Source organism: Sinocyclocheilus grahami, unplaced genomic scaffold (genome assembly GCF_001515645.1).
Source record: "Sinocyclocheilus grahami isolate Dianchi unplaced genomic scaffold, SAMN03320097.WGS_v1.1 scaffold905.1, whole genome shotgun sequence".
NCBI classification, from domain to species: Eukaryota; Metazoa; Chordata; class Actinopteri; order Cypriniformes; family Cyprinidae; genus Sinocyclocheilus; species Sinocyclocheilus grahami.
In genome coordinates, this window is record NW_015506084.1 from 389,736 (window position 1) to 400,701 (window position 10,966).

General features: G+C 38.4%; 1 protein-coding gene across 1 annotated transcript; it reads right to left on the reverse strand.

Moving 5' to 3' along the window:
* Positions 1–2,427: 2,427 nt before the first annotated feature.
* On the reverse strand, positions 2,428–10,379 carry LOC107564059 (uncharacterized). The gene is made up of 7 exons (XM_016249056.1): positions 10,143–10,379; positions 9,227–9,341; positions 7,728–7,903; positions 7,441–7,586; positions 5,543–5,693; positions 4,383–4,495; positions 2,428–3,620 (listed from the first exon to the last, which is right to left on the reverse strand). Exons 1-7 carry the CDS (start codon positions 10,204–10,206, stop codon positions 2,739–2,741), a joined length of 1,647 nt encoding a protein of 548 aa, XP_016104542.1. The 5' UTR covers positions 10,207–10,379; the 3' UTR covers positions 2,428–2,738.
* Between the last annotated feature and the right edge of the window lie 587 nt (positions 10,380–10,966).

The following is a 10,966-nucleotide window of genomic DNA, read 5'->3' on the forward strand; positions in this document are numbered from 1 at the left end:
TATATTTATATAGTGCTTTTCTGGGCACTCAAAGCGCTTTACACAGAAGGGGGGAATCTCCTCAACCACCAGTTTCTCAAAATATCAACTTAATATAAAGTAAATATTTTCCCAATTTAAATAATCATATTTAGTACAATGACAGTATAAATCAGCACTTATTTAAAGTTTGAAACATCATGTTTAATTTCAAACCCAAATCTATTATAACATTAGATTTTTCTGTCATAGTTTAAAGGGGTCTGTGGATGTGCTGCCTTTATATATTAGAAAAGAAGCATTTAAAGGCAATCATTATTGTCCTTTAATATAAAACTTTAACACAAAAATTTGAAAACTCCTGGTACAGTTAATTAAACAGGAATGCTATAAAGTATGATGTTCTCCAGGTATTTTAGACTTTTCTATATAAAGGAACATATAATTGACCACCTGTTTCAGAGCAGGGTAGTCTGTAGTACAGAAAGTGAACCATTTTCGCTATTCATCAGCCTGACAGTTTCAGAATTGAACATGTGCGATTCAATGACAGAGTGTTAGGTTGATATAAATGTTGTTGCTGTGTTCTGTATCAGTTGAAGCTGTGTGGTTTCTTTGAGCAACTGATTTGCTATTGAGATGAGAAGCAAAAGTGCCCGCCATTCTACAAATGACTGCAAACACAAGACTTTTCGGAGAAAGCAAGTATTCAAGTCAATCCTTGTGCTGTATTGCAGTCCATATCAGATTGAGGTCTTTCTTTGAAAAAAAGATCTGATAATTACTACAGTGCCAAGAACGATTTCTAAAGCAGTACGTACACTTCCTTGAAAAGTTTTCAAATATTTCCACAATGTGGAATCGCCATGATCGTTTGTCTCCAAATCAACGTTTCCAATTTCCAATTTTATTATGCAAAGAGCCTTGTTAGCTTCTGTGACAGTGTTAAATCTGATGTGGGTAAAGTACTTTTTGTTTCCTTCCCTATCTGAAGATGGAGGTCAATGATTGCGGCTGAGTTTCGCTCTCTTATTCTCATTCGCTCACTCAGTCTGTTTCGTCATAGCGCAGTGACTGTATGGAAATACTGAGTAATGGGTTTGCACAAGATCTGTGAGTTCTTGCTTTGGAAGATGTGTTTATATCCAGGACTTTACCAGGGGAAAATGCTCATGGATTCTCCACCAGCTTTTTTTTTTATTTGTAGATCAAATTGTTTCAAATAATTGATGTGGTTTGCATTAGCTGTGAAATGCATGTCATATCACAAGCATTTCCTGTCATTTTTATATGCAAACAGTCACGGGTTTTCGTGGGTTTCCACTAGAGGAAGTGCTGGTTTTTCTTGTGTCATTAGTATTTGTATATTTATTATTACATTGGAATTTCATACATATATTCTTGCCTTATGATTTGCGTATGTTTCTGCTGGTGATATGATATGCACATTTGGACCACATTTGGAATTTTGGAGAAAATCATTTGATATTTTCATTTTAAATCATTTGTGTCTTGTCCTGAAATGACACTAAAGTGAAAAAAAGTGTAGCTATTTTTATTTTTTTTAAAGCTAAAAGAGAACAGCTAGTTGTTACAACACCAAGGTCATGGGTTCAATTCCCAGGGAAAGCAAGCACTTGTGTAAATGTGTACCTTGAATGTAATGTAAGTCTCTTTGGATAAAAGTCTCTGCCAAATGCATAAAAGTGAATGTAAAAAACATTACTAGTGCTTGCTTAAGCAAAATGCAAAAACACCAAAGCAACCACATAGCAACACTCTTGCAACCACCATAATTACCATGTTGGTGAGTTCTGTATAAGAATGCACTTTTTTATAAAATGAAAAAAAAATCTAGATATTTTTATTATTAATAACACTTTTTTCCCCCATAATTTCATCACATCCAACATAGCTCAATATTCAGCATATAAAAAATGTCAGTGCATACATAAAATGTAAATACATACAATGTATGTGCAAAATTGCAAACGTGTGTATGTACAGGTTCTTTATTGTCATTGATGGTTCTATGGAGCACCTTTTAACATCTACAAAACCTTTCCATTGCGCAAAAGGTTATTTATAGTGAAAAAATGAATTTCGAAATGTTAAAATGTTCTTCACACTACACTCCTAAATATAAAGGTTCCAAAATGGTGTTTTTGCACTGATGCCATAGAAGTTCCCCAAAGAAACTTTCAGAATAACAATGGTTTACTTTCTTTTTACTTTCAAAAAGCCTTTTTTTCACTATGAAGTACCTTTTGTGCAGTAGAAAAGTTCCATGGATATTAAAGGTTCTCCATGGAACTATCAAGAAAAAAATTAAAGAAAAAACTGCTTATTTTAAGAACCAATCACTTAAAGGTTCTTTGGAGAACCAAAAATGGTTCTTCTGTAGCATTGCTGCAAAAACTCCTTTTTTTGAGAGTGAGGGGGGGGGGGGGGGGGTACATGAGATTAGACTCATCGTCATTGTCATCATATTCTGATAGTATCTCACTCTTGGCCACTCAAGTAGTAGCTTGAATGTCTCCTCTATAGTCAGCATATGGGCAAAATTATGACCCGATGCATGCAGGAAGTCACAGAGGGTCAGCCCCACTTCTGATAGTCCAGTATCAGCGACACAGCCATATTTAGCATCTCCCTGCTGCCGCTCTAAACGAGAAATAAATGCCGGCTGGACAAACAGCATGAGGAGAAGCAGATACGGATTGTTCAGTGCTTTCACAACCATGAACAAGTCTCACATCTCACGTGAATGTCCGTTCTACGTCTTCAAATTTAAGAGACACAGTGTCCAGCTGGCAAGGCTCTTGTAGAAGTAGAGGACAGGTGATAAAAAGTGACGACTCACCACAGTTCTCGTCTGACTGGAAGGATGAATCTTCCAATCCTGATACATTAACAGACTGTAAAGGTGATTTTTTTGAATAGTTTGGTCTGTCATTGTTATTATCGGTTGTGAAATTACAGCTGGTTTGCTCATGAGACAATGGATCACTGTCTGTTAGGAGCTTCCTGGTATTGCACCACATGCAAGTCTCAACATTAGAACACAAGCACATCACATGACCAGACCGATAGCCACTGCTAGGGCTAGCCATGTTGGCATCTACATCACATGGGATGGTGGCCTCACTTTCAGCATCAGCTGAAGGACTCTGACTACGATATCCATCACCAACTACTACTATCTCAGACAGGAGGTCACCGTCCATTCCCTTGAGACTGTCGGAAGCATCCTGGTTTCCCATTCCCAAGCCACTGTCCTCTTTTCTTTCACTTTCATTGATGCTATTTACTTCACCATCTAGAAAAGGGAGCTCTTCCAGGCTTCTTCTTCCACTGCTGAGACTGTCCTCTGTGCCTGTCAGACTGCCACAGCCGCTGTCTTCCTGTCCCGTAAGTCCATCTGGGCCTCGGTTCTTAATCGAATGCTGCTGGCCGACACTCACTCCACTGTCTGTACTCTCTCTTCTCTCTTTGTCCTCCTCCAAAAGGTCCTTTTTCTCATCAAATGCTTTACTCTTTCCCGCTAATTTGTTGCTAGTCAGGAGCCATCCCTTGTCAGTGACTGTTTCCACTTGGATCAATCCGACATTCATAGGATTCCATCCATTCACAGCAGATTTCTGTAGAAAACAAAAATTAAAAATTAACAATTAATTAAATATTTGGAGAGTATTTAATTTTGTTTGTTTTGTTTTGAAATTAATTATTATTATTCAGCAGGGATGCATTCATTAAAGAATCCTGAATAAAATAAAATAAAATAAAATATATATACATTTTTTTATGTATCGTTGTTTATAACACTAATAAGTACTAATGATAAAATGTTTATTGAGCATCAAATCAGAATAGTACAATTATTTCTGAAGGATCACATGGAAAAGACTGCAGTGATGGGTGCTTAAAATTTGACTTTGTTATCACAGAAGCAAATTATATTTAAAAAAAATATTCAAATTATATTTGAATTGGTATTTTAAATTGTAAAAACATTTCACAATATTACCATATTTATGATCAAATAAATGCAGTCTTGTTAAGCATAAGAGACTTTTTTTCAAAATATATATACACATATTTGTATATAATGTATTCATTTATTTGTCAACCAGAAAGTGTCAAAATAGTTTAATTGTGAATTGAACTGTGTTATCATTTAAACCAAACATTGAGATGATATATACACAAGACATAAAAAATCCCCAGCATTTCCATTTTCTGCTGCTGTTCCTCGAAAGGAGAAGCGACACTTATGACATGGGTCAGTACTGAACTTTTCTTCTTACACTTTATTCCTTTTTTAAGAGTCTGAAACTGGCTTGCTCTAGCACTTTTGGTTTTGATGAAAGTGCATTTATTTTAAAATCCCCAAGTTGACTCACCAGAACAGCAGGCATTTTACCAGGACGCCTCAGGAAAAAACAGACTGCAAACATGAAGAAAGATATGACTCCAACTACACCAATAACGGCCATGGTGATCACCAGGGACACATCTGACAAACAAGAGAAAGTTATTTAAATTTCACAAAGAAATAATTTTAGAAACATACATAGGAAATAATAAACCCAAACACAAAACCGAAGGGTCTTGAATCACCCTCAAGGGGTTTATGTTGTGCTACATACTACTTATTAAATAAATACTGATTCATCTTTTAAAGGGATAGTTCACCCAAAAATGAATATTCTGTCATGTCGTTCCAAACCTGTAAGACCTTTGTTCATCTTTGGAACACAAATTAAGATATTTTTGATCAATTCCCGAGAGCTCTCTGACCCTCCCATAGACAGCAAGGATCCTACTATGATCAAGGTCCAGAAATGTAGCAAGGGCATCGGTAAAATAATCCATGTGACATCAGTGGTTCAACCGTAATTTTACGAAGCTACGAGAGTACTTTTTGTGTGCAAAGAAAACAAAAATAATAACTCCATGTCCATTTTGGAGAGTGTCCACTAAACATAAACAATGTATGCTGTTCTGTGTCAGCAGCACCACATGGATACATTGTTTTCATTCAGATCATAGCGTAAACAACATTTCCGAGTGGAGGTGCTGACACAGAACAGCATACGTTGTTTATGTTCAGTGGATACTCTTCAGAATGGCGCCAGGGTGATGTGGAGGAGACGAATTGTTGAATAAAGTCGTAATTTTTGTTTTCTTTGCGCACAAAAAGTATTCTCGTAGCTTCGTAAAATTACGGTTGAACCACTGATGTCACATGGATTATATTAACAATGTCCTTGCTGGACCTTGAACGTGGAAGGATCCTTGCTGTCTATGCGAGGGTCAGAGACCTCTCGGAATTCATAAAAAATATCTTAATTTATGTTCCGAAGATGAACAAAGGTCTTACAGGTTTGGAATGACATGAGGGTGAGTAATTAATTACATAATTTACATTTTTGGGTGAACTATCCCTTCAATGTTTTGTTGGCATTATATAAAAAAACAGCATCAGAACATTCTTATATTTGAGAGACCTCTGTAAAAATAGATTTATTTATTCAATTAGTGTCCATGTGATCTTCAGTACCTGCTGATGGATATATGCAGCGTGGTAAGGAAGTGTTGCTCACATCACTAGATGTCATCTCCACTTTCACATGGATACAATACTCCTCCCATAACGGTAATGATGTGAACTCCACCTCTCCATCTTCATCATCATCAATTACTGTTAAAGCCTACATCAGAAAAAAACACTGGTTTAGAGATTGCAATGACATGCAAAACAACAAGCAAGGTCCCCTTCAGGAACTCGAGCTGTGTCGAACACTTTGGGAATGACCACGTTCTGAAGCATGTGTGAAATCAGTCCAATAGAGAGGCGAGACGTCACGAGCGGTGTGACGTGAGCAACCAGGAAGCATAAAGGCACATCTGGCAAGCACACATGTTAGCGCCTGCTCCTCAGCGAGCACATCTGTGTGTGTTGCATAAGCACTTCAGTCAGTCAGTATTTCTCCGTTAGAAAGCGGGGCAATGCCTAAGTGTAAAAGTAAATATAATGTGGCACGCGGATGGCGTTTCAAGTCATACACACGATTTGTGCGTCGTCTGTTTGGGACCGGAGCATGCACGGGCAGCCCTCAAGGGGGCTGTGCTTGCCATAACTGTGAGCTTCTCACGCTCCGTGTACTCCGCTCCTGCCTGGCCGTGTTCGGTGAGAACGGCCAGGTTCGCGATCCTACTGGGTCCGGCTTGCTGTTGCCAAGGCACAGTGATGGTTGTTATCGTGGGGATCGCAAGTGGATTTAGCGGAGGGAGCCGAGACAGGCTCGTCCTTATCTCGTTCCTCACCCGCTAGATCCACGACTCCCTCTCAGAGATCGGAAGCCCGCGCCCGCAGTATACTGTGCCCGATCCTCCTCAGTGCCCTCAGGGGGCTTCATTGATACCCCTGCCACCCCCCAGTGCTTCAGGGCTCAGTGTGCTCTGACGAGCAAATTTCCCAGCTGCCACCCGGCAATGGTACGGCACGGGAAAGCTCGTCCCTTCAGATGAGGGCGCTAGAGCTGTCAGGTTGGTCGTTCCCTGCCAGTCATTCACTTCAGGGCACTGAAATGGCTCCTTTAGTGACACTAGAGACCAGTCTCGAGAGACTGGTTCCCTTAGTAGACTTTCTGACAGCATGGAAACTTCTGCCAAATGTCTCGCAATGGGTCCTGCACACTGTAGAGAGAGGTTACAGAATTCAGTTCGGTTCTCATCCACCTCACTTCAACAGGGTTATTCCTATGTTAGTAGGCCCCGAGCAGGCTCTGGTATTGGAACAAGAAGTGGAAACTCTCTTGAGGAAGGAGGCCATAGAACGTGTTCCGAAGAAGGACGGGGGGTTGAGTCCGATCATATATCTGCATCTACTATGCCGCGCTATCAAACGATTTAGGTTTGAAAACACATATTCATCCGTTTCGACAGCCTAGACCTGACATTTACCCCAGGGTCCCAAGTTATCTCGTCTTGATGTGCTCGCCAGATACACACCAGACAGGGACTTGCACATATGGCGCAGTGGGTATTCTCATTCCCAAAGCGTTCGACGCAGCTTGAGTTCCTGAAGGGGAACGTCTTGAAGTTATGTATGTAACCATGGTTCCCCAAAGGGAATGAGACGCTGCGTCTCCCTGCCATACACCCTGCGTCCCTGCAGGCGCTCGCTTCCGCAGAAGCTAACATGTGTGCTTGCCGGATGTGCCTTTATGCTTCCTGGTTGCTCACGTCACCCAGCTCATGACATCTCGCTTCTCTATTGGACTGATTTCACACATGCTTCAGAATGTGATCTCGCCGGGGGCGTTCCTAAAGTGTTCAACGCAGCGTCTCGTTCCCTTCAGGGAACCATGGTTACATACATAACCTCGAGATGTTCATTTATTGCAAAGAAACTTTGTCAAAAAACAATTTTGGGATAGTCCACTAAAAACCAACCTGACTCTCCTGTCCTTTTGGGTACAGAATGACAGAGTAAATTGATCCATATTCAAAAAGATCATTGAGAAATGACTTTCTATAAATCTTAACCTTCACCGTATTAGGGGAGGAAGACAGGTCAAACTCTGGAGCCAACAATTTGCCTAAAACATGGAAGGAAGATCATCATTACCAAATGTACAACCTGTAGACAGTAAAACAGGATGTTCTTATTCTTAAAATAAAGTAGTATTAACAGTATTTATTCCACTTTTTTGGTAAATAGTAGTCCTGCAAATACTTACTCTTAAATAAACGAATTCGTCTTGCTGCTGACCAGGAAAAGTTGTAATTTCCTTTAAACAGTCCAATTTTTATTTTCATTAACGGTTTGTATAAAAAGTTCCCAAGCTCACATCTAGTTTCTGTAGTCATGTTACACTCTGTCACAATGTCCCATTCAGCATTAGGAAGCATATATCTATAAAAAGACAGACAAGTAGATTAGCTTTGGTGTATTGTAAATTTCATTCAAGCAAAAAAGTGGACAAAAACAAAAATTATATTTTCGGCAACTGAGAACATATACATAGTTTTATACTGTTTGGTGGATAGTAAGGCAACATTTCTGCTTACAGTGCTGTCTTTACTTGATAAAGGGCATATACGGGGGCTCCTTTAGGGGGATCCCAGAGCACAGTTACATTTCCCTCCCATATGTCTAATGTCACATTTAATTCCAGTGGTTCACCTGTGAAAAAAAGAGGAAAATTATCAGAATTATCTACAGACTTTCCCATACTTTGAACCAATTATCTTCTCTTCCCAATAGAGAAGTGGTTTATTTGCACTTGTTCCAGTCAAAGCTGAAGTCTCACACTTGAAGTATTATATTTACTGTGAAAAAATCCTGATCAGCTGTACATTTCAGGTGTAGGTGACATGAAAACCCCTTTTTTTTGTAATTTTACTAATATGAATCTCTACTTTATCAAGCAAACTGCCAACCAAAACCAAAAAGTACTTACACAATGATGTAAAATACAATGTACTGGTGAAGACCGGGGCTAGTTAGTTGAGTAAAACAATTATACAAATTGGTGTTTTCTCTAACTGCATTTTCTGTGGTGGTTTTAACAAGGAATAAAGGTCTGTTTTAATATCTGAGGAACCTGACGATATTCTACATTTCCCTCCCATATGTCTAATGTCACATTTAATTCCAGTGGTTCACCTGTGAAAAAAAGAGGAAAATTATCAGAATTATCTACAGACTTTCCCATACTTTGAACCAATTATCTTCTCTTCCCAATAGAGAAGTGGTTTATTTGCACTTGTTCCAGTCAAAGCTGAAGTCTCACACTTGAAGTATTATATTTACTGTGAAAAAATCCTGATCAGCTGTACATTTCAGGTGTAGGTGACATGAAAACCCCTTTTTTTTGTAATTTTACTAATATAGTTTATCAAGCAAACTGCCAACCAAAACCAAAAAGTACTTACACAATGATGTAAAATACAATGTACTGGTGAAGACCAGGGCTAGTTAGTTGAGTAAAACAATTATACAAATTGGTGTTTCACATCTAGTTTCTGTAGTCATGTTACACTCTGTCACAATGTCCCATTCAGCATTAGGAAGCATATATCTATAAAAAGACAGACAAGTAGATTAGCTTTGGTGTATTGTAAATTTCATTCAAGCAAAAAAGTGGACAAAAACAAAAATTATATTTTCGGCAACTGAGAACATATACATAGTTTTATACTGTTTGGTGGATAGTAAGGCAACATTTCTGCTTACAGTGCTGTCTTTACTTGATAAAGGGCATATACGGGGGCTCCTTTAGGGGGATCCCAGAGCACAGTTACATTTCCCTCCCATATGTCTAATGTCACATTTAATTCCAGTGGTTCACCTGTGAAAAAAAGAGGAAAATTATCAGAATTATCTACAGACTTTCCCATACTTTGAACCAATTATCTTCTCTTCCCAATAGAGAAGTGGTTTATTTGCACTTGTTCCAGTCAAAGCTGAAGTCTCACACTTGAAGTATTATATTTACTGTGAAAAAATCCTGATCAGCTGTACATTTCAGGTGTAGGTGACATGAAAACCCCTTTTTTTTGTAATTTTACTAATATGAATCTCTACTTTATCAAGCAAACTGCCAACCAAAACCAAAAAGTACTTACACAATGATGTAAAATACAATGTACTGGTGAAGACCGGGGCTAGTTAGTTGAGTAAAACAATTATACAAATTGGTGTTTTCTCTAACTGCATTTTCTGTGGTGGTTTTAACAAGGAATAAAGGTCTGTTTTAATATCTGAGGAACCTGACGATATTCACTGGAGTCGGATATCGATATCCTTGTCAAATAAAGAGATAAATTAATAAATTAACACATATTGTCTTTGCTATACAGTATATTCATGTTGAAAGGTTTCAAGGTCACTGGGGGGCGTCCAAATTTGGTGAGGAATTTACATCACTCACGTCATCACGGTGACAGAAACCGGGGACTTCAAGGCAAGCGCCCACTTGCACTTTGCATTTACTATGTTTTTTTTTCAGTATTGTCTATACTATCTTTTTATGAATATGTAATGTAAATGTACAAATATTATTTTAAATAAATGACTTGTTATCGTCTAGAGAGAGAGAGAGTCACCTAGCAAAATTAATTTATAAAATATATATATTTTTAAATCTTACCTCCTATGTAAACTGGGGCGTTTATTAACACAACCAAAAAAGAAATCCATGAAGTCCAGTCCATGTTTATGTCAGTTGAGCATCATATCCAATATTAAATCCTGATTCCAGTCCAGTTCCAAAAAACACACACATAAAAACCTCAATGTCAGCATGCACTGTTCCTGATAACTAAATAACCGTTCTAACAGAGCCAGCTCAATGTTCAGTTACTGCTCAGTTCCGTCCGCACGTCTCTCTCTCTCTCTCATGTGAATGTGAGGTTGAGTGGTTGACTGGCTCTCTATGTATTTGCACTGTGAACTTCCCCTCTCTCTGTTTTGCTTTAGTCAGTCTTCCGTGATGGCAGATACAGTATTTCCCCCACTCTGAGAAAGCTATGTTTTTCTCTCTCTCACTTTTGTGGTTATAAACATGCCATCAAGTGCAAATTGTAGCCGTGTACGTGAACATGTACACACAGAACATAAAAAATCTACGCTGCATGTGTGAATCTATTATCTATAAATACTATTCCCAATGTAAAGGGAAATACCAGTGTACAGATTAATTAGGGAGAGTACCAGAGTTATCATGTTTGTTCTTGGTATTTACAAAGGAATTTTTTGTTAGTAATAGCTCATTAAGTTCTTACTGTTTGTGATTTACACTTTTTCTAATCTATAAAAAACCTGGTGTTTCTCAATACTGAACAGGTATGTTTGCATATCAGCGTGTGACCACATGCACATGTGTGCATGCATATCTGCGCCTGATTGCACATCATTTTTATGCATTTTTGCACATTCGATTGACTATCTTCCACGCATCTATTGTTTGCAGAA

Excerpts from the sequence above, each read along its gene's own strand:
- LOC107564059 (XM_016249056.1), bottom strand. The coding sequence starts at position 10,206 with ATGGACTGGACTTCATGGATTTCTTTTTTGGTTGTGTTAATAAACGCC. Across the intron at positions 7,904-9,226 it reads TATCAAGTAAAGACAGCACT|ATATATGCTTCCTAATGCTG; the intron begins GTAAGCAGAAAT and ends GTCTTTTTATAG. Across the intron at positions 7,587-7,727 it reads ACGAATTCGTTTATTTAAGA|GCAAATTGTTGGCTCCAGAG; the intron begins GTAAGTATTTGC and ends TCCATGTTTTAG.